Source organism: Falco cherrug, chromosome 5, assembly GCF_023634085.1.
Source record: "Falco cherrug isolate bFalChe1 chromosome 5, bFalChe1.pri, whole genome shotgun sequence".
Classification (NCBI taxonomy): Eukaryota; Metazoa; Chordata; class Aves; order Falconiformes; family Falconidae; genus Falco; species Falco cherrug.
This window is the reverse complement of record NC_073701.1, coordinates 667434-690270: the sequence shown is the minus strand read 5'-3', so window position 1 is coordinate 690270 and position 22837 is coordinate 667434. Positions and strand designations below refer to the sequence as shown.

The window sequence follows — 22837 nt, the reverse complement described above, 5'->3', positions numbered from 1 at the left end:
GTGGGGGGAGCCGGGAGGGGGACGGGGAGGAGGGGGACAGGGACGGAGTCGGGGGCGGGGGGAGCCGGGGGGGGCGGGGGGGAGGAGTCGGGGGAGCGGGGGGGGCGGGGCGGGGCCGGGGGCCGGGGGAGCCGGAGCCGGGAGGGGGCCCGGTGACAGAGGCTGCGGCCGCCCGGGCGCCCGGCACTGCTGCCCCCTGCTGCCGCCGCCCCGCGCCCTGCAGACGCGCTCCGGGAGGCGCTCCCGGGGGTCTCACCCCCGCGCCGGGCAGGGCCCGTCCGTCTCTCCCGGGCGGGGAGGCAGCGGAACGCCCGATGGAGCCCCCCCGGGGCTGGAGCCGCCACCCCGCAGCTGCTCTGGGTTTGTGTCCCGTCCCCCCCGAGATGTTCTCCTTCACTCCCCCCACCCCATATGGGCAGGTTTCTGCTGTGGGAAGAAGACCAGAAATTTTAGTCTTAATAGATGAAGCTTACAAAAAAACATCAAACCACCAAAAAAAGCCAAGTTTTCTCTGTTCTGGCTTGCTGAAGAAGAGCACCTGGGAGGTTTTTTTGGGATGGGAACTGGGAGCTTCTTCAGGGAAAGCAAGAAAACTTGGGCATTTGCCTTAAATATTAAGAAAAATAAGCAAACATATGGAATTAAAAGCACTCTGAGAACACGTTCCTTTCCAAGGACACTTCTTGCTGTTTCTTCTGCAAGCATTTTTAGGAGAAACCAGCTAGCTAGATAAGGCCTGTGTTATTTAATGAGGAAATAAGGAAACACAACAACTTAAAAACACCTTTCAATCTTTTATCAGCTTAGTGCCCAAGACATGTATTGTGTGCCACAGAATTCGTGAAGTTTGAAATTTCTTGGCTTTCAGACTTTGGTGTAAGAGATAAAACATCATTTTAGTGTTTTTCCCTTAGAATTAATGGGTGGCTTCAGAGAAATCAACAAGTTTCTTGCACTGAAATCACAGGAAACAGTTCACAGCCTCAAAAACCTGTTGAATGAAGATGAAAATAGAAAAAGAATGAAGAAAGCATCTTTGGGATATTTATGGAAGTGTACTAGAGAACCTGCTCATCAAATGTCTTTGAGTTATTATCTGAAAAAGATCACATGAACATGTAATTAGTGGCTCTGTCATAACACTGTATGGCCCCATGCATCAGAATTAAGGTTAAGTGGGGGACCTTACTCCAGTACTTCCAGACCTCCAGCCATCCCCTCCGTGGGATGAACGCTCCCACTGTGCTGTGCCATGCGGAGAGCGATGCCAGCTCATGGTCCCACCACCGTGGAGGGGAGATGATGTCCCGGCACCGCAGCGGGACAGTGCGGGCAGGGCTGGGAACCGCTCTGGGAGCGATGCAGCATGTGGGGCAGCACGGGCAGGGCTCCTCGGCACAGCGCCGGCAGGCAGAGTGGCACAGGATCCCTTGCCGGGGAGCTGATCATCTCGGCGTGCTTGCGGGAAGGAATCTTCTGTGCAGGAGGCACTCCTGGGAGCACCCCTTCCAGGACACATCTCCCATGTCCTCATTTCCTCCCCTCACCCTCGTAACACTACCTGGGCTACCAGCAGAGTACTTCAGGCGGTGAAGCCAGGGTGGTTAGCGGGGATATGTCTAACTGAAACAGCCCACCTCTAACACATCCCACAGAACCACCTGATTTGGACAACATAGCTATGCCCCCCAGTCCTGCTCCAGTGCTCATACTGGTGGCGTTCCCCTTCAGATGCTCTCTGCAGTCCTCTTGCTGGCAGGTAGGAGCCAGGAGATACCTGCTATCATTTATTCCCTCAGGAAGATGTCTGTGCCTGACTTCACTTAAGAGCAGAATACATGTAGGACCACGGAATACATGTAGGAGCCTAGAACGCCAAGACCAGCGCCTGTCTGCTGCCTGCTGGGCTCACAAAAGGACTGGACAATAAATCCAGACTGTGTCAGAGCAAAGTAAAGGAAGTATAGATCTTCAACACAAAGATGCCAACCTCCTCTCATGGTGACAGACTCCTGCTTTGAATACAGTGTGTTACAGCAGGTCATTGGAGACCACAGCCTCAGAAGCCATGAGACCATCCTCTGATGTGCAGACCCTCTCATCCACCATGGAGGAGAAGTTGGATACTTTATCCTCAAACCTGAAGCAAGGAGGACAGAGAAATACCTCTGCTGGGCCTCCTACAGCTACACCACCCACCCTGCAGTACAGCAAGGCCACAGACCCAGGGTCACCCATAAACACTAAGGCGCTTTCCCAGGGCATCTACACTCAACCCCTTGGTTTGATGACCCACTGCAGCCTTCTGGGGACACTGCCACTAGCCACTGGGCTTGGGCTTCCCATGGCCAGGCCTGTGCTGTTCAGTGCCTTATCACTTTTTCAGACAAATCATGCCACTCCTGCAGCTCTGGCTGATACAGAGGAGATGACCTGCACCAAAAGAAGGCTCAGGACTCACTGAAGAGTGAAGGTCTTCCCCCTGGTATGAGATGGTGGCCAGCAGCAGCAGCTTGGCCATCTGTTTCTGTGCCTTCTAAATCAAGGAGCAAAGCCAAGTGCAATACCCCAGCAGGGAGGTGGTTCTGCAGCACTAGTCGCTCAGCAAGGGGCAAGAACGGTGTCCTCACAACACCACACCTTATCCCCTGCCCCACGCTAGCATCCTCTCCTCCCACAGGCTCATGCCTCAGCGATACAGTGCTGCTGTGCAAAGTCACCATCTGACTTGGGCATCACACCTTTAGTGTGATGCCAAAGGAAAAACCAAGTGAGTTAGTGCTGGCAGTTGCCCACTGGAGTCCTGGCATAGGCTGGAATACCATCAACCCTCAGGAGTATTGTGAGTGTGGACCACATCAAGTGGATTTGATTTCTGTCTGTGGTTCTGGTACAACCAGATGCTTCCTGAAGACGAGAAGCTGTCATGGATCTATATGATGGCTGGCAACCAGTCAGGAGCAACGCACTCAGCAGGTCGCCCCACAGGCTTGCATGCCGATTATGTGGCTGGCATGCCAGCGGGAGAGCCTGGCGAACCACTGAAGGCAGTGGCTGTCTACCCTCAAACCAGAATGTAGGCTCAGAAAAGAGTAGTTTGGACCAGCCTGTGGTGCAGGGCCTGAAATCAGTTGATTAGTTGTTGATCACATGGTCTGGAAGATACCAGTCCAGACGTGGTGAAGCGAGCTTGGTGTTGGGGCTCACGGGCAGCTCAGGAGGGCTCTCACTGTATGGTGGAGTATGAAGAGGGCAAGCATTGAACCAGCTTCAGCTGCTGTCAGACAAAGCTATGCCTTCTGCAACCACGGGATGCAATGGAGATCATGTAGAGGCTCCTTATGCTGGAAGGAATGGTGTATTGTAGAGGTCTGCATAGAGCTGATGAATGGCATGCTGGGTGGTGGGTGCTGTGGGTGCTGACAGGGTGCTGCAGCCTGGGATGCCCTCAGAGGCAATGCTGAGGGGCCAGAGGCTGGAGCTATAGGTGCAGCTGCAGCTCCCCAACCCCTTGCTTATCCCGTGTTCTGCAGTAACGCATTTCCCATGGCACTCATCTTTGCAGTTCCCTGAGAAGAAGCTCTTTGGAAAATACTACTTTTTAGATGAGCTGCTGGAAGAAAGAAATTGCATTTTCTCAGCTTGAGGAGGGCCTGTGTTTTCAAAACCTGCCTGCCTCTTGGTTCGCGGTGTCAGCAGCCACATGCTTCTACGTACACTGCTCCTCAACCTATTGCTGTGGGGGCAACCACAAGTGCCCTTCAGAAATAGCTGCCTGTGGGCTCCTGCATGTCCTGTCAGCTCTCTGCGCGGAAGGACGCCTCTGCCTTTGGCACCGGGCTGGCTTTGCAGGGGACTTGGCCTCCTCCAGTGCTGTCCCTTGGTCTCGGAGAAGCAGGGCAGCTGTGATGGCTGTAGGGGGGCCCAGGGCTGCTGGGGCCGAAGCCGGTGGCTGTGGCTTCTTACCCCAGGAAAGCCGGGATCCTCCTCACCCCCGGGACCTTCCCGGGGGAGCAGCGCAAGGATTTCGCACCGCCACGTGCGAGTCCCCGACTCCGGAGGCCAAGCGCTGCTTCCCACCGTCCTGCCGGGGGACCCCAGGGCGCTGGGAGGAGCGTGGCGCCCCGGGGCCCCGAGCCGACGGCGGGTGCCGGTGGCCGCAGCAGCGGCAGGCTCAGCCCCGCCGCCCGCCCGGGCATCAGCCCTCGCTTCCCCGGGAGCCGGGGGCTTGGCCTAGGCGGGGGAGGCAGGAGGCGGCCCTGGGGGCCGGCCGCGCCTGGAGCAGCCCCCGCCCCGTTCCTCCCCGCCCCGCTCTTATTCTGAAAGGAGCCTCCGAGCGCTGCCGGCCCCGCCGCCCTGCCCACCGCCTCTCCCCGCCTCTCGCCCGGCCCAGCCGGGATCCCTGCCCGCGGGCCGACCCGGTCCGAGCCACCCCGACCCGGGCTATCCCGGCCCATCGCATTTCACCCCGGTCCGGGCCAATCCCGGCCCATCGCATCGCACCACGGCCCGGTCCATCCTGGCCCAACACATCCCACACCGGCTCAGGCCATCCTGGCCCATCACATCCCATCCCGGCCTGGCACATCCTGACCCATAGCATCGTGTCCTCGCCAGGTCCATCCCAGCCCACTGCATGCTGGCCCGGTCCATCCCAGCCCATGGCACCCCATCCAGGCCAGGTCCATTCCAGTCCATCCCAGCCCATGGCACCCCATCCAGGCCAGGTCCATTCCAGTCCATCCCAGCCCATGGCATCCCATCCCCCCTGGCACATCCTGACCCATTGTATCCCATCCTGGCCAGGTCCATCCCAACCCATGGCGTCCCATCCTGGCCCGGTCCATGGCATCCCATCCCAGCCTGGCCCATCCCATCCCATCCCAGCTCTGAGGGGCCAAAGAAAGCATGCTGCTGCAGGGGGCTCGACTCGCTCAGGTCTCGGTTCTTTTTCAGCATGGGGCAGTTTGCCCTCAGGAGTGGGGTCCTGGTCAGGCAGCGCTCACTTCACCTTCTGGAAAACCTGGACACAGACCTCGTCTTCAACAGTCATATGCTGGGGAAAGGGGAGGCAAAAGAGGAGTTTAGGCTGGATCCCCCACTTCTCTCCCTCCTCAGCTGCTGCCACTGCAGCCCTGCCTGCCCTCCCTGTGCTTGCCAGAGTCACGCAGGTGAGATGCTGCTGTGTGGTCTTCCTGAACCCCCCAAAGCCCCAGTGGGCCAGGTAGCACAGATGGGCCAGGCAGCAGAGATTGGGCCAGGTGGCACGGATGGGCCAGGCGGCAGGGCACACGGACGGGCTGTTGCCTTTGTCAAGCTGCGTTAACTTTTAAACCCTGGAGGTGGATGTTTGTGTGCAGCAGTGGCTGCCCCGCGGAGACGGGGCTGAAGTCTGAGAGGAGCTGGCAGGAAGCTGCGTGGCTGGCTTAGATCCCACAGCACTCACCCTGTCTGTGTCCCCCACCCACTGCAACTGGGATTTTAGCAAGCTGCGTCCTCACCAGATGCAGCTTGTCCCCCTCCAGCCAGTGCCTCCAGCCTCGGTTTCTCTTCTCTCCTAGCTGCTCACACACCAGCTGATCCCCCTCCCAGGAGACAGTTGTCTGAAAAAAAGGAGGAGAAGGGAAGACGTTGTCCCAAGGCAAGTGTGTCAGGGCAGTACAGCTTTCCAGCCATGACACTCTTTTTCTCAGACACATTTTCAGAGGCAGCCCCTGATCTGGTGTTGCTTTGGTGGCTGCTTGGAACTGATGCTCTGTGGGGAGTGAATGACCCTCCGGTTTCCAAGTGCAACAGAGTACTGCCCTGCCACTCGGCTCCGCAGGGCTTTGCTCAGAGGACAGCACCCCTGGGCCCCAGAGCGCTGGGGTTCTGCCCGGCTGGCACCCACCCGTGCTGCCGTGGTTTACCCAGAACCTGCTCCTGGGCCTGCAGGGGCATGCCAGCTCCCAGCCAGCATCTCAGCTCTTTGGGAAACAAAAGTTGAGCAAGTTCTTGTGCACACACACACATGCGCGCGCACACACACACACACACACGTTCCCCAAGGGCACTGCATGGACTCCTCACCTGGCACTTGCGTCCATCCACAGGTCCCAGGTCTTCCTCAAACTGGACTCCCAGGTCAAAATCCATAACGTAGTCCCGCAGGGAGGTGATCGTGCGGATGACCATGTGATTTCCAGTATGGATGATCTCTTTATCGGGCTTCAGGAGGCAAACCACCTTTCGCAGGACCACATTGATATCTGGAGGGGGAGGGGAAGACCTATGGGTGACCGGCCCCCCCCCCCCCCCCAGCAGCACCCCCGCAGAGCCCCTCCACTCTTTCAGCCAGGGACCCCCAGCCGTGACCCCTCTGCCCCCTCCCGCTGCACAAAGGCGGTGGTCGCGGGCAGAAGGGGGGGGAGCTCTCAACCCCTTTCTGGTGTTTTTAGAGGCGCAAGAGGGGAGGAAGGAGGGGGCGAGGCGGGTGGGTTACCTAGAGCGCGCAGGTAGTTGTCCATGTTCTCCTGGGAGACGAAGCGGTAGTAGCCGGTGAGGTTGGGGGGCATCCCGGGGGGCACGGCCGGGCGGGCAGCGCAGGGCACGGAGAGGGGCCGGGCAGCGCGTGCGGGCCGGGCCGGGCGGGGCGGGGGGGGCTGCGGAGGGCTGCGGGGCCGCCCCGCTCCCGGGCCCCCGCTGCCGTAAAAGTCCCCGCGCCGGGGGGCGCGGAAAAGGCCGGGACTGCCCCCGCTGTCCGCATCGCCAGCTCGGCGGGGGGGGGGGCCGGGAGCGGCAGGTCCCCGCCTCACCCTCCGCCCTCCTCGGGGGCTGCCGGGGTTAAACCCCGGGCTGCGGGCCCACCGTAAACCTGCCCCTCCTGCCCCCGCGGCGCCGCGGCTGCGGGCTTCCACCCAGCTGTGCCCCGGCCCGCGCTGCCCCCGGCCCGGCCGCCCCGTCCAGGGCACACGACGCGGGCGGCAGCTCCGCTCTGCCGAGCCCGGGCCGGGCGGGGGGCGGGTGCGATCCGCACCCCCTTCACCGCTACCCCCCCGATCGCTTCACCCCCGGCCCCGGCTGGCCCCTCCCTTCCCTCTCGAAGCCCCCAGGCCCAGCACGGCCAGGCGCCCCCAGCCCTCGGCCCGCTCCCTGCCCTGGCCGGGTTGCAGTGAGAGGGAAAACAGCGGCTGCACCGCGCCGTCCCGCTCCGCAGCGCTCCGCACCGTCCCGCATCACAGCACACCGCTCCGCGCCGCACCCCTGCACCCCCTCGCCCCGCCCTGCCCTGCAGCACACTGCACCTCAGCCCCGCACGGCCCGGCACCCCCGCCCCGCCCTGCACCCCCGCTCCGCAGCTCCGTCCCATCGCCTGGCCCCGCCCCGCCCCACCCAACCCTCTCCCCCGGCTCCGCCCCTCCCGGCCCCGCCCCGCGCCCCCCCCCCCGCCGCACCTGGCGCGGCGGCCCCTCCCATTGGCTGCCGACCCCCGCGGCCCCCGCCGCGCCCGTGACGTCATGCTGCAGTGGCGGGGCGGGGCCGGGCCGGGCGCGGGCGGGTGCGGGCCGGGTGCGGGAGCGGGGCCGCGGGCCGGGCTGCAACCCGCTGCCGCCATGGGCGCCCCTCGGCCCCGCGCCGCCGTCCTGCTCCCTCTGCTCTGCCTCTGCGCCGCGCTGCCCGGCGGCGCCTCCAACAAAGGTGAGCGGCGAGCACGGCCCGGCACGGCGAGGCCCCGGGGCGGGGGGCTGAGGCGCGGTCTGCCCGCGGCGCTCCGCTCTGCCCCCCGCCCGCTGCTGCCGGGCACCCCGCGTCCCCGCCGGCTCCGGATTTTTCCGCCTCTTCGGGCTTCCGCATCCCACCGCATCTCACCCTGTCCCGCCGCATCCCACCGCATCCCACAGCACCCCACCCTGCCCCATCCCGCCGCATCCCGCTCCACCCCACTGCATCCCGCTGCGTCCCACCCCATCTCACCGCATCCCACCCTGCCCCATCCCACCGCATCCCATCCCACCCCACCGCACCCTGCCATGTCCCACCCTGTCCCACCGCATCCCACCCTGCCCCATCCCATCCCACCCCATCCCACCCCATCCCATCCCATTTCATCTCCCTACTTTCTCCCTTGGTCTCCTGCAGCTGCTTTTCCTCCATTCCTCCTTCTCCTCCTAGCATTCCCCTCGTGTTTCCCCTTTCCCACCCGCTCGCCTTGCTTTTGTTTCTGTCGCCGTGGTGTGGATCCAGCTTTCCCTCCCTTGCGTGTGCACAGAGAATGTGTTGCTTCTCCAGCCACCTCCAACACACGTCCCCCACCTCCATCTTCCAATTCCTGCTCATCCATCCACAATCTGTCAATAGGAATTACGCCGTTATGCAGTAACAATGCAGGTTGCTTATATAAAACAGTATTTTATGTGCTAAATACGTAAACCCCCCCCAACCCTAACGCTACAGTTGTGACGCCCTGAATGCAGATGTTCTCTGAAGCCGCAGGGCGATGGGCAGAGCTGGTTTCCAGGCCTATGGCTGTAGAGGCAGGTGTGAGAAATTCATCTGAGGGGAGTCAGTGCGTCAATAACCCAGCAGCGTGGGAGAAAGTGAGAAGATCCAGGAGGCTGGGGTCAGTGGGAATGCGGCACCTTGGGGTGCTCACCAGGCTGCAGGGTGGGCACCGCGTTCTGCGGTGCTGGCGTTGGCAGGGGCGTTCATTTGTGTCACTCTGGTGCTGGGGCCCTGTGGCAAGGTGAGGCCCCTTGTGCTCTGGATTTTCTCTCTCTGTGAATTTACACCCTGAAACCTCTACCCACCTTTGGCAAATTATTTCAAATTGATGGGAGCTTTCTCGAAGCTGGCAGGAGTCTGTATTCTAAAAATATTCCCCAAATGTTTTTCTGATCTCTAGGAACTCATTTCCCGAGAGATCGGGTTGGTTATTCCCAAGTTGCAGGTGGATGCAGCGAAGGATTTCTCCCTTTGCCACCAGCTTGTTACCCCAGCAACAGGGCACACCGGGCGTCTGTAGCTGTGGGCCCCCACCTCGGGGATGCACGGACCAGAGCCATTGCAGAGCGGAATCTGGTGGGGGCCGTGGAGGACTGGGGTGAAACATGGGCACATGCACACAGGGAGGATTCCACCTGCATACTGAGCAGCACGGATGTTCCTCTGGATTCCCTGCGCAATGCTCTATAATCCCAATCGATAGGATGAGGGAGAAATGCCACCCCACGCTCCTTGCCACTACGCCAGGCTGGGTCTACCCACTCTGCCCTGGTGCATCCCCGCTCTGTCCTGCCGCCCTGCCCGCTGGTCCCCTACCCAGCTCCAGCCGCACCCCCGTCCCCATTTGCAGGAGTGCTTGTGGTAAGGGACGCAGTCCCTTTGGGGTCAACGCATCATACCATGCCAGTATCTTCAGAGCATACTGTGCTGCAGAAGAATTTGCATACTGGGAGTAGTGCCCTTGAGGGGAGGGCTGCATCTCCTGCTCCCCATCAGCCCAAGCCATCTCTGCTCAGAGCATTGCTTGGTCGTAATAAATCTTGGTCTCCAGGGGGCTGGAGAGTGGGGGATTATCTGGGAATAGGGGTTGTAACTAGGCCATGTAATATAATCTCTGAGGCTCATTTGGCAGGGAGTGGGCATGGGGGAGGGGTTTTTAATTTGTAATGATTTTTATTCTCTCCCCCCTCTTCTCCTCTCCCCTTCCCCCCCCAACCCCCACCCCTTTATTTCTCCCTTTCCCTGCCCCGGAGCCTGTGCGATAAAGATTAATTTGCTATTTCTGGGCCTGTGACATTTTTCAGAGCCTCCTGCTGGCTGCTGCCTTCATGCCAAGCCTGGCTGGGCTCCAGCCCACGGGATTAGCAAGGAGGGGCCAAAGGAATATGGTACTCGCCATGGAGTGGGGAAGGAAGGAGCAAGGGGGCTCTCAGAGCAGGTTGTTATAGGCGTAGGATGCCAGGCTGCAAGTGTACCTGAGTGCATGCGTGTGGTCCCTGGGCCTCAGTCCAGAGGGTACAAGGTGTAAGTGATCATGGCTGTGTGCAAGTCTTGCCCCCCCCGGGGACACCCCAAGGGAAGGTGTATCCTGGAACTTCTAATTATGGCTTCAATGAGCTAAAGGATTTAGTGTTTGCAACGTGTTTCCAGAATCAGGCTACTTCTGCCTCTTGATTTCATTATATTTTTTTTAACTGCTCCAGCTTTCCTGGGCACTCAGGTGCCTCTCCACATATGTCTAGTAAGATGAGGAGTAATATGTAATGAGGAGGCCAGAAGGAACACATTGTTTCTGATGAGATCTCCTGAAAGCCATGTAGAGTGGAACTAAAGAAAGATAACTTCTTCCTAGCCTATTGTAGACTTACTTTCAGCAAAGGTGGGGAGGTGTGGTTGTTACCTGCCACTGGTTGATATTCTGGTCTTTTTCTACTGAATCTGTCACTGATGGCTAATACATTCCTGTGCTCCATGCCTTACCCGAAACCCACCTCAGCAAACAAGCACAAACCCTGGATCGAAGCTGAGTATCAGGGCATTGTCATGGAGAACGACAACACAGTCCTGCTCAACCCACCGCTCTTTGCACTGGACAAGGACGCACCGCTGCGCTACGCAGGTAGGTGGGCAGCAGCCCTGCAAGGCTGGGGGGCAGGGGGGGCCTTCTGAAGAGGCAGAGGCAGGGACATGTTCACCTCTGTGCTGGGTTCCAGCTCTCTCCAGGAAACGATCCCCTCCGAAGCTTGCTCCAGAGGAGTTCCCCAGCCAAGTCTAGAGGTGGTTTGGGCACAGCTTGATTTAGGATGCTGTGAGCCGTTTCCCTCAGGGAGAGAAACTGAGGGTGGGGCCAGCTACTTTTTGACGCAGTTCTGCTGTTTCCAAAGATCACATGCACAGCTCTGTGTGTCTGTGAGCGCCAGAGAAAGCTGGTAGGGCACGCTGTGTTGGCAGGGCCGCATCTCCTCGCAGTAAGCACAACGCCCTGTAACCATGGAAGAGGCTTTGTGAGGGTTGTATTCCTGGTGCTGGCTTAGGCCGTGCTTGGAGCTTCCTCATTGCCTCTTCCCTCGGCCCTGGGAGAGGAAACGTGGTCCCTGTGAGCTGAACTTTGGGATTCAGGCCTGCCGCTCCACGTGCTGCGCACATCCTGCCCGGGGGGGGGTGCTGAGGCACCGCGCATCCCCGTGCTCTGGCTGCCTGCAGTGTGTGGCCTCCTGCCTCCCCGGGGCATGCAGAGGAGAAGTAAGGTGCTCCCTCAGCGCTGTGCCCGTGTGGCACGAGTAAACCACCTCGAGCCTTGCCACCTCTGTCTCTCGGTGCTGGTCGGGGCTCCTGGCTGTGGGAGCGGTCCCCAGCAGAGGGCAATCCGGACCACTGATGGCACTGGGAGGTGGCCGGAGGGACCCCTGGGAGCCACAGCCTGCTGGAAACGGTGGCACTGGGGGCAAAAGGGGAACGTCAGCCTGGGAGGAAGAAAATATGGGAGAGGGAAGCCAGGGGGCACAAGGCACAGTCCTCAGGTCTTTTCTTTCTCCCCTTTCTCTCTGCCTTCGTGGGTGCCAGGTGAAATCTGTGGCTTCAGGATCCATGGGGCAGGGGTGCCTTTTGAAGCCGTGATCCTGGACAAAGCTACAGGTGAGGGGCTGATCCGGGCCAAGGAGCCAGTGGACTGTGAAGCACACAAGGAGCACACGTTCACCATCCAGGCTTATGACTGTGGAGAGGGACCTGATGGAGCAAATACCAAGAAATCACACAAGTAAGTCCCTGTGGTCATTGCCGCATGATATAAAATGCGATCTGACACAGAAACACAAACAAAAATTGCTGTGGAAACGCTTCCTTCAGCCAGAAGTATTTTTCCCTAGCCTTGATACTGTAACTCAACATGTTAATAAAACCCAAAGAGAAACGTTCACTGACTGAGTCATAGGAGTGACTGCACTGGAGAGGAGGGCTGGTTGGCAGCTGTGTCTAAGGACTGTTGCTGCATACGGGCAGGAGATCCGGATTACTTTATCATTTCTTTTGCTCTTCCTCTGGGGTGGGAAACCATTGCCCACATCCCTGCATGCCAGCATTGCTGCATTGAAACCCAAGGTTTCTTTCCTTGTCCTTGCTTTTGATGGCTGAAAATCAGGCTGGTGCACTTTGGGGGAGTGACTTACACTGACATTTAGGTGGTGTAATGGCCCCTTATCAGCTGAGCAGTTCTTACTGATGACTTTCTGCATCAGGGCCACAGTGCACGTTCGAGTAAACGATGTGAACGAGTTTGCTCCTGTCTTTGTGGAAAAGCTGTATCGAGTGGCAGTGACTGAGGGAAAGCTGTACGACCGCATCTTGCGTGTGGAGGCCATTGATGGAGACTGCTCGCCACAGTACAGCCAGATCTGCTACTATGAGATTCTCACCCCCAACATTCCCTTTCTGATTGACAATGATGGTAAGAAGCATGTCACCCCCCGGCTCCTGCTCTGCTCCCTCTCCGCCAGTCCCATTTGCTGGCAGAGCTGTGCTATATGAATTTTCTAGCACTGCTGACCTCTCTCTGCTGGTGCAGAGATGCAGCAGCCATTTTGTGGGATGCTGTAGCTTGTTACAGAGCGGCAATGTGGGGGCATGACTCAACCCCTTCTTGGTTGTTTTTGTAGTGGATCAAAAATAAGTGATTTCTAGATGGAACATCTTTGAGGAAACTGTCTTTCCTCTCCCTTGATGTCTTTGCTTTGCTAACTAGGGAACATCGAGAACACAGAGAAGCTGCAGTACAGTGGGGATCATCTCTACAAATTCACAGTGACAGCCTATGACTGTGGAAAGAAGCGAGCTTCTGATGATGCAGAAGTGGAAATCCAGGTGAAACCCACCTGCAAGCCCAGCTGGCAGGGTATGACACCTCCAAACACAGCTAGGTCTTCCCTTTGCTTTTGCTGAACTGCTGCTCGGTCCTCCTCATGGCGAACGTTTGTATATAAACGTACAGATCTGTATGTCCATCTATATGGTTCAGTTCTGGCACCAGCCCATCAGTCCCATCTGAGGGGATGCAGCAGGCATCTATCTAAGTCTGTTGCAAAGTCACTGAAAGACAAACACTGGAAAATTATTCCTTGGATTACTGTGAACTACTATGTATTTGATAAGGCTCATAGGACTATATTCAACGTAGATTGTTATTGGGGCTGCTCATCTTGAGAATATTTGGCTTTTCCAGTGGTGTTGTACGCCTACAGGTTCACCTGTAGAATGAAGGGGAAATCCACACAACTAAATGTCTGCTCTGCCTGATAAGAGGGGTTGACAATCCAAGGAGTGATGCTCCACTGCTGCTAGCTGTAGAAAATGAGAATTTGGACTTGGTGCTTCTAGGAAATCTTCCGTTGCACTGATGCCAGCTGCGTAATGTTGTCTTGTCAGTGTGGAAAGGGCCAAAAATCTCTGTTTCTGGGCTAGTCCATGGATGCCACTTGTGTGTGTGCCAAATGTTCTGGCCTTGGGTCCTTGGCAGGACCTAGCCCCTCTCTTTGGCTCTTCTTCATTAGGCTGGAACAAGAGGATTGAGTACACACCGGGTGCAGGCAGCCTCGCACTGTTCCCCAGCATTCACCTGGAGACCTGCGACGAGCCCCTCTGGAACATCCAGGCCACGGTGGAGCTGCAGACCAACCATGTGGCCAAGGGCTGCGACCGGGATAACTACTCTGAGAAGTCACTACGCAAACTCTGTGGTGAATTGGTTCTTTCCTGGGCTGAGGGCAGCTGTGGCACAGCTAAACCATGCCTCTAGGCACCCTTCCCCTGGAGGGGTTCCCAGAGGTAGCTAAGGGATTCACACAGCAGGGGTGCTAGGGGACCTGTTCCTTGCATCTGCTGTGGTCAGCAGGGCTGGGAGGGCACCTGGCTCATGTGCTGCATTGAGGGGCAGTGAGCACCCTGCCTGTGCTCCCTGTGCCTTCCTTGCTGGGAAAGCAGAGGTTTCTGTGCATTGCCCCAGCCCACAGTCTATGGGACTTCTCTAGCACAGACGGAAAAGTCACCAACCTTCTCCAGACAGAAGGGCTGTAGGCAACTCGTCCTCTCCCTGGGCTCTGGGGTGTCACAATGAGCCCTCCAGCACCCTCTTGGTCTGTTCTCCAGTTCTCAGTTCCCTATTCTCCTGTTCTGCTGACATTCCTGATGTCTTCCCTTCTTGGTAGGTGCTGCCTCGGGAGAGATTGACCTGCTGCCCGTGCCTGGCCCCATGGCGAACTGGACCGCGCGGCTCTCGGTGCACTACAGCCAGGACAGCAGCCTCATCTACTGGTTTAACGGCAGCCAGGCTGCCCAAGTGCCCATGGTGAATGGGCCCAATGCCCACGAGGGGCTGAGTGACCACTTCACCCTGTCTTTGTGGATGAAGCACGCCGTGGTGCCCAGCAAAGGCAGGCGGGAAGAGGAGACAGTGATCTGCAGCACAGTGCAGAGCGGTGAGATGCTTTTCCCGGAGTGATGCTTCTGCCCACTGCCTCTGACTTGTTAGAGGGGGTTGTCCCTGCAGGGGGAGATCTCTGGTGTCCCACGGCAGGACCTGGGCAGGGGTCCCTCCTTAGGAACACAGCTTTGGGTGTCACTTCTGGGAGCGGCCAAGCCGCTGGAGCCTGCGGGGCAAGCACCAGGCGTGCAGGCTAGCCCATGCTTCTGGGCTCTGGCTCCGAGGTGCAGGGGTGCGGTGCATGGCCCCTCTGGGCTGTGGTGGGTGACCCCTGTGCTTGCCCTCGGCAGAGGATGGCTACTCGCATTACTCTCTGACTGTGCACGGCTGCCGGATTGCTTTCCTCTACTGGCCACTGCTGGAAAGTGCGAGGCCTGTGAAATTCCTCTGGAAGCTCGAGCAGGTGAGGAAAGCGTCTGTCTCCTCCTGTGTCCCTTCTCTTTCTGCCCTTGGCTGACCCCTTTGGCTGCTGCCTGCCGCAGGTCTGCGATGATGAATGGCACCACTATGCCCTCAACCTGGAGTTCCCCACCGTCACGCTCTACGTGGATGGCGTCTCCTATGACCCTGCCCTCATCCACGACAATGGCCTCATCCACCCACCACGGCAGGAGCCCTCACTCATGATCGGAGCCTGCTGGAGCGGTGAGTGCCTGCACCCTCACCCACACGGGAAACGGAGGCATGGAGGGAGAGCCAGAAGAGGTGAAAGAACCACCACCCAATACTGAACAGTGCAAACTGCACTGCAGCCCTCTTGCCTTCTTGGCACTGATGCCAGCATGGCTCCTTCCTTCCTCGCACACCAAGCCAGCAGGCCATGGAAGCGATAGCTCAGGGACAAGCGGCACTGGCAGCTTCGTGCCCACAGCAGTAGAACATGCGATGGACGCTGCCATAGCAGGCAGTGTCAGTGCAGTTGAAACTCTGCACCTCGTTCAGGTGTTGGTGTTTCTGTCAGCGCTTTTCACTAGAAAGCAGGCGGTACTGTTTGTGCTGCCAGGTGTACCAAAGGGGATTTCTGTGTCTTGAAGGTCCATATGAAGAAATCACAAATCCTTCTGTAGAGGAATTGGGTTGGAGGACAAAGATCAAGTTAGGAGTGTAGTTAAGCCACTACCAGATTAAAACCTGTTCTGTGGAGATGTAAATCCTCATTTCCCTGGTCTTTCAGTTCTCCTGCAAGACTGAAGCAGGACAGAACTAGAAGAATCTGCCTGTCGCTTGCCTTCGCTCCAGCAGAATTTTCTAGCAAGATCAGATCTTTACTGTTGTACTGCTTCTTCCAGGTCAGGGACCCTTCCACAGCTCTGTGCTCTCGACTGGCCTTTTGCAACCAACAAATGTTAACCAGCATGGGACACCTTTGTGAAACCGTCAGTTTCAAAGGGGTGTTGAGAACGTGGCTTGTTGTGAACATGGGTAGGAGCATGTTCCATAAATGGAAATCAATTAATTCCCCAAACAGCTATCATTGGGAAAGGAGGAGCAAACAGCCCAACTACACTTTCTCCCTTGTAGCAGTTATTCATCCTGGAGTCTCACCACCCCCTCCACGGGGGCACTCGGCCCTCTTTCATGTGTGATGGGCTGGCTTTAGGGCTGAAGGGTGCACTGCTGGGCACATGAGCCCAGACCTGATCTTTCGGACTGGCCAAGGCAGGCACTTGTACAGGCACTTGCCTGACCCTGTAACTACCCCTTCCCAATGCCTTACTGCTCATCTGAATGCTCTCCTTTTGCAGAGGAGAAAAACAAAGAGAAAATCAAAGGAAGCGAGAACTCTACTGATGCTGTACAAGGTAGGGAGAAGAGAGAAGACGATTCTCTTCCCCTCTTCATTGTGCATGACTATCACTTCTTGCATGGTGCCTTCCTCGTGCAGCTCCCCCGCTCCCGTCCTGCCACCTCCCCCCATCTTGGGAGGAAAGCCCTTATGTGGGAGATTGGTCCTTGGCACCTTGATATCTGTGGAGCATGAGAAGGCTGATAGGAGGACTACAGCCTGCTTTGAGAGATGGAGTCTGCTTTTTGTGTGGAGAAACAGTCCTCATGCCTGATCATTAAAGTTGGTCTCTGAAGAACACAATAGCCATTAGAGACATCAGGAGATGTCACCTCATCCCTGACTGTCTATGGAACATACAGTTTCTTTTAAAAGCCCTCACAGGAAGCAGAGTAAGAAGGGGACAAGAAATTGTTTCCATCTGGCATTCAGCAGTTTTGCAGAAACTTCTCTACGCTACCCACTGTTCACTGCCCTAGTCTTCCCATTGGTCTGTCCTTCTCACCTTCCCCCATCTAGAATCCAACAAATTGTCATCTTTTTACTTCAGCATCCCCCGTCTTCTTGTCTTTGCTTTTCCATGTCCTGTGCACCCTTCTGTCTCTTTCTGTGTCCTTTAACATCTGTACGTCCCTCACACTGTTGCTTTTGTCGTCTTTGTCTTTTCCATGTCTACTTTTCCTGCCCCATGCACCCCTCTGCTTCCCTCTACCTCCCGTAACATCTGTGTGTCCCTCACACTGTTGCTTTTATTGGTTTTGCACTCTTCCTCGCTGTGTCTCTCACACCCTCCACCTCCCATGTTTCCCTCAGGAGATCCTCTGTCGATACACCACTACTTCCATGGTTACTTGGCTGGCTTCACTGTGCGCCCTGGTAGCTTGGAGAGCCGGGAGGTTATTGAATGCCTGTATGCCTGCCGTGAGGGGCTTGATTACAGTGACTTCGACAGTCTGGGCAAAGGGATGAAGGTATGCCCATCTGCCCAGCTTGCATGGGTCTCCTCCACTCTCCTCCCCAGCCTTGCTTCCCAGGACTTTGCCTGCTCCCCCACCTTGGACAACTCCCCACCTTTCTCCTTTGCATCTCTGTTAGCCTGAACTCTTGACATTTGCCAAGGAGTCCTGAGTATTTTCTTCTCTTCCACCTCTAGGTTCATGTGAACCCCTCTCAGTCCCTGCTCACCTTGGAGGGTGACGATGTGGAAACCTTCAACCACGCAATCCAGCATGTGGCCTACATGAATTCACTGCGCTTTGCTACCCCTGGGGTCCGGCCACTCAGGCTCACCACTACCGTCAAGTAAGTGGACAAAGTAGCACCTCTGGCCAAGTGTAGCCAGCAGGTTGCCTCTCTTTTGAATGGAATTGCACTCCTTCACCTTCTATTTTAATTCTAGTGGATGGTCTCGAAATGGGTTGAAGTCTTGCTGAAAACATCACATCCCGTACCCAGATAACGCTGGGTCCTGGTGTCTGTGCGGGTGGCAGAACTTCCACCTTCCCACCTGCTGTTCCAGGCACGTGGGCTGGCTTTCTCTGTGATGTGTGGATGTGACCAAGCTACCTGAAAGCTGATGATGTCATTCCTACCACTGTCTTTGTAGGGAAGGCATTCCTTCCCTGTCTCGCACAGCAGGTTATAGGGAAGCTTTAGGAAGACTACCAGAGAAAGGCTATTCTCTTTGCTGGCAGTAACGGGCAGGAGGTGTTCTTTCATGGTGTTGCTGGTGGAAGCTTGGGCCAACTGATGCTTTCTACTGCTCTCCTTCAGGTGTTTCAGTGAAGAGTCCTGTGTCTCCATTCCTGATGTGGAAGGTTATGTTGTGGTGCTACAGCCGGATGCCCCCCAGATCCTATTGAGTGGCAACACCCACTTTGCTCATCCTGCATCAGACTTTGAGGCTCCAGATGGGGTCCCCCTGTTCCCCAACCTCCAGATCACCTGCTCTATTTCTCACCAGGTGGAGGCCAAGAAGGATGAGAACTGGCACAGTACTGGTGAGTGGAGCACAGGGTGAGGTGTGAGAGACAAACTGGAAGGACCTACACAAGCTGCTGTCCTGCAGAGGAAGTAGAGCCCCTTGTTACACCTAAAATAGAGAGTTTAAAAATATAGTAGCACGGCACATTGTCTATCAATATGTAGGCTAATCAGTTCTTATCCCTTTCTGCTCCTCCCTGTATTTTTTCTATCTACCGGGTTCCTTTGCCTCATTCTCTCCTCCTTTCCCAGGCTGCTTATTCCTAATCCCTTTCACATTTTACCTACATTTCCCTTTATTGAATTCAGCACGGGCTGGATGTCCTGCCTGCTACCCTCTCCACTCTTGCACTTACTCAGTCTCCTCCTGCTTCTTGCTCTCCTGCTTTCCTCATTTGTTGCATCCTCCCGTCTCCTCCTGCATCACTTATTCCCATGAATTCTCCAGTCAGTTTCCTCACACCCTATAATATCTTGTCCCTCCGTTTTTCTCCATCATTCTCAGACTATTTCCCTGCACTTTGTGCTTTACATGTCCTTTCAATTCTTTCATCTCTCCTCTGGTAATGGATTTTTTTGCTCAGTTTTCTGTTTAGCAGCTTTGCCTTTCCTCCTGTGATGGTTACGTTGATGTTAGCCCTGCTGAAAGCAGGTAGCCGTTGAATGTGGTTGCCATTTTAAAGAAGGTACGATCTCAGCCGTGGTAACTAGCAGTCCCGAGACAGGGGAAATCTTTCAAAAGCACTCAGGGTCTGGGAACGTGTGATAGGATTGTTCCTAATTTGCACATTGTCACTGTCAACAGAGTCCTTACAGCCAAGATGTGTTATCATGAACCAGTCTGATAATATGTTGTTCCAAAATAAAGTGACTTTATTATGTGCATAAATAATGTCGTTAGAACCAGTGAACTCCTCCAACAAGTAATTAGGCTGACAGCAATTTTACTCAAGGTCAGTGCTAGCCAGAGAAAAGTCATTAGGTATGATGTGAACATTTTTAAGTAAGTGGGTACCACTCTGAGTAACTCCTGCCTTCACTGATGGCTGGCTGGCTTTCTGGCCCTGTTTTCTTCCTGCTTGCGCCCCAGTGACAGACACCCGAATGTCGGATGAGATTGTGCACAACCTGGACGGCTGCGAGATCTCGCTGGTAGGAGATGACTTGGACCCAGAGAGGGAGTATCTGCTGCTGGATGGGGCTCTGCTGCAGCAGCGGGGCCTGGAGCTTGCGAACACCTCTGCCTACCTGGCCATCACTGGTATGTCCCTCCTGGCCACAGCTGACCATGCCAGCGGCCCCTCCGGCAGCGCTGGGAGAAGCACGTAGCCCGATGTTAGTGATGCATTGGTGTACTTTGCGAGCCTCTGCGATGTAACCGTCTGTCAAATTCCTGGCTTTGGGAAGTCCCATGCCATTTTCTTGGGGACAGGGCTGCTCGTCCAGCACATGGTGCTAGGGCATGGTGTCCGAGCCCTCACCCAGGCTTGTGTCACCCCTCCTGACTTACTCCCTGGGGTCTGGTGGTCTTGGGTGCCAGCGGCAGTTTACAGGACACAACTGGGGAACGGCACGTCCCACAGGTTGTGGACCGGTACAACGCTATTGTCCTCTCCAGAATTTAACAGGGCTGTTGCTCTTAATCCTTCCTTCCCTTCGCCTTGTTTAGCAATGCAAGCAGGGATTTCATCAGGCCCTTTGCAGCCAGCTCCATTTCTGCTCCCTTCCTAAAATTAATGAACCCAACATTGCCTTGGATTCCTCTGTAGCTCCTGGTTGCTATGAGGTTACGATGCCAGATGACTCTGGAGCAGGAGCTTCCTCACCCCACACCAACTCTCTCTTCTTGTCTCAGGCGTGGAGAGCATTGCAGTTTATGAGGAAATACTACGCCAAGTCTCGTACCACGTCAGCCATGGTGCTGCTCTTTATGAAAGGAAGTTTCACCTGTCCTGCACTGAGATGAACGGACGCTACTCCAGCAATGAGTTTACTGTTGAGGTACAAGAGCAATGCATGCACATATGTGTACTTGTGCATGCATGGAGAGGACATGGTGGACGGGAACATGCACTGTGTGGAGTGTACCATGAACACAGGGCTGAGTCTCTCTTTGTCTGGTCTTTCTGCAGGTGAATGTCCTCCACAACATGAACCGAGCTGCTCACCCTAACCATATTCTGAGTTCCCAGCAGTTCATGCACCAAGGCCACCATTTACCCCCGGAGTTATCTGGGCACAGTTTGGCAAGCACCCGTAATAACCCAAGTACGTGACACTATCTTTTGAGTTTATTCCTTTAGGTCAGGGTGCCAATTTTCTGATATCCTGGTGGAACCCACAGCAGAGGATTCCTTTCAGGCTCCCTGTACCCATGTTATTGAGTTCTCATCCTACTGCCCTGTCCCACTCGCCATTAGCAAACGACCTGCACTCTTGTGTCAAATTGTGTTTTAGAGCTTGGTACAACAATCCTCCTCTTTTGGTGTGTTGCTTTCTTGATGTAGAAGCAGTCTGAAATCTACACCTGAGAAGGTCTAAAAATAACAACCGTAAGCTGGTACGGTTTCATCCTGCACCTTGCAAAGGTGCTATGCAGGCTTGGGTAACATAATTTCAGAAAGAAGCTTCAAGAGCAGGAGAGAAACAAGAGAAACAAGACTGCCACCATCTTTAAAGAAAAAAGAAAAAAAAGAGATGGGACTGGGTGGTGGTCAGCAAGGCAGATAAATGTAGGGGACGGCACCACACAGACAAAAGGAGGATTCTTGCCCCTGAAACAGAGGAGAGAGAAGCCTGAAAACTAGAGCTGAGCCTTGTTGGTCTGTGCTGGCAGCCCTGTGCCACAAGCATCGCGGGGCCGGCCGGCATGTGCTGGGCCAGCACCAGCCCAGCCTTTGCCTCTCCAGCCCTGCCCCATTGTGTAGGAGGAGGAAGAGCTGCCCCTGTGGCCCCCAGCAGCCCCAGCCGAACCCACGGGGGGCCTGGGTTGGTTCTGCAGGGAAGGGGGGTGTCTGGAGAGGTGAGGCTCAGCCTGCAGGCCTAGAGCAAAGGGGGGGGAGTTGCGTAGGGGTCTTGGATGAATCTCAAGTTTTTTCCTGTGGAGAAACCAGGCTTTGACCATGGCATTAAGTAGATGGCCACCATAGCCCTCACCTCTGCCCCTGCTCAGACTTCTTTTGGCTCCCTTCTTTCTCTAGTGCTTGCACAGGAATCACACCCTCAAAAAGCATCCAAGTGCCCTTAGGGGCTCGCCCCAGCATGTTTCTCCCTCCTGTGCAGCGTATATCGGTGAGCTCTGTAGATAAAAGACGTGCAGTCTACAGGCCAGGATGGCACCAGAGGACACCCGAATGTAGGCATCTTGGAAAACCATGCAGGCCTCAAGCGAAGATGCAGCAGCTGAAGGCGGGAACTGCCTGTGCTCAGGGGAGCAGGAAAGTCAGGATATGTTCCTGCCTAGACCAGAAACTCCAGGCTCCACCCAGGAACCCCAGCTCCTGGTCAGGTTGGAAATGCATGTTACTGTGACAGACTCTAACCATGTCTTCTCATTTTCTTTCTCCAAAGTGGTCCCCAGTGCTGCCACTGTCATCATTGTGGTGTGTGTGGGTTTTCTGGCACTCATGGTGATCCTTGGCATCCTGCGCATCCATTCCCTCCACCGGCGGGGAGCAGGGCAAGAGGTTCCTGGGGCTGCCGAAGTTGGGCACATGAGCACTGGAGGCAAAGAGAGCGACATGTTCTGGGACGACTCAGCCCTCACCATCATAGTCAACCCCATGGAGGTGAGGAGCAGCCACTGTGTCTGGGGCTGGGCTGGCAGCTAGGTGGCCAGATCCTTCCCCTTACCCCATGTCTCACCACCCCAGTCCTACCAGAGCTGCCAGGAGAGAGCAGCAGAAAGCAGCGAAGGCAGAGCTAGCAAGGGCACGGAGGATGAAGATGACAGCACCGACTCGGAGACACCCGACTCCCCAGACAGCAATGACATGGATGACCGACACATCGGCAAAAGCGATGGCTCTCACCGCTACTAGGAGCTTTAAAACACCAGTCCAAGGGATCCCCCAGAAACATGGCTGGAAGGAAGAGGTGTCTAACTTCTTCCTTCCCCCACCGTGTACACATGCGCTCCTCCCTCAATCATCATTTCTGCCTCCCATGTTCCTTCGTCTTCTGCCATTCCCATTGTGGACCTCCCCCACATTATTGACCCCCCCATCTGGCTCTCTAGAAACATGTGTTAGGGCACTTGCACATGACAGTGGCACAGGTCAAACTGCGATGAGGAAGGAGGGGCTTGGAAAGAACAGGAATTTGGATGGAGGAGCCAGCCATAGGGCTCAGAGTGGGGTCTCACAACCCTCCCCAGATATTATATATATATATTGTATATTTTTTCAATGTTGTCGTTTGAGGTTTATTCTTGTTTCATGCAAAAAAAACCCGAACCCAAACCACTGCAGCTTGTGTCGCTTTGTAAAATTGTTGATACTCCTAAACTAAATGAATGAAGGTAAGAAGGATGAGGAAACAAAGTGGATTTTAAAATAAATGGATTTCAAATAAAATGTTCAGGGCTTCTGCAGTTTTTCACTACAAGCAGGGAA

At 56.0% G+C, this 22837-nt stretch overlaps 2 protein-coding genes across 4 annotated transcripts; one reads left to right on the top strand and one right to left on the bottom strand.

Moving 5' to 3' along the window:
• Nucleotides 1–4925: 4925 nt before the first annotated feature.
• On the bottom strand, nucleotides 4926–6639 carry RBP5 (retinol binding protein 5). Of its 2 annotated transcripts, none has more exons than XM_055710888.1 (4): nucleotides 6482–6639; nucleotides 6070–6248; nucleotides 5447–5603; nucleotides 4926–5056 (listed from the first exon to the last, which is right to left on the bottom strand). In XM_055710888.1, exons 1-4 carry the CDS (start codon nucleotides 6552–6554, stop codon nucleotides 5043–5045), a joined length of 423 nt encoding a protein of 140 aa, XP_055566863.1. In that variant the 5' UTR covers nucleotides 6555–6639; the 3' UTR covers nucleotides 4926–5042. The 2 variants fall into 2 exon arrangements, with proteins under 2 accessions (XP_055566863.1, XP_055566864.1); XM_055710889.1 differs by having other exon boundaries at nucleotides 5502–5603.
• Nucleotides 6640–7498: 859 nt separating this feature from the next.
• Nucleotides 7499–22798, top strand: CLSTN3 (calsyntenin 3). Of its 2 annotated transcripts, XM_055710839.1 has the most exons (18): nucleotides 7499–7677; nucleotides 10478–10600; nucleotides 11545–11740; nucleotides 12219–12427; nucleotides 12722–12871; nucleotides 13527–13712; nucleotides 14181–14450; nucleotides 14746–14858; nucleotides 14938–15100; nucleotides 16201–16257; nucleotides 17055–17212; nucleotides 17395–17543; nucleotides 18015–18241; nucleotides 19315–19485; nucleotides 20080–20225; nucleotides 20357–20492; nucleotides 21795–22012; nucleotides 22097–22798. In XM_055710839.1, the coding sequence occupies exons 1-18, from the start codon at nucleotides 7593–7595 to the stop codon at nucleotides 22262–22264; spliced, it is 2925 nt and encodes a 974-aa protein (XP_055566814.1). In that variant the 5' UTR covers nucleotides 7499–7592; the 3' UTR covers nucleotides 22265–22798. The 2 variants fall into 2 exon arrangements, with proteins under 2 accessions (XP_055566814.1, XP_055566815.1); XM_055710840.1 differs by lacking the exon at nucleotides 16201–16257.
• The last annotated feature ends 39 nt before the right edge of the window (nucleotides 22799–22837 follow it).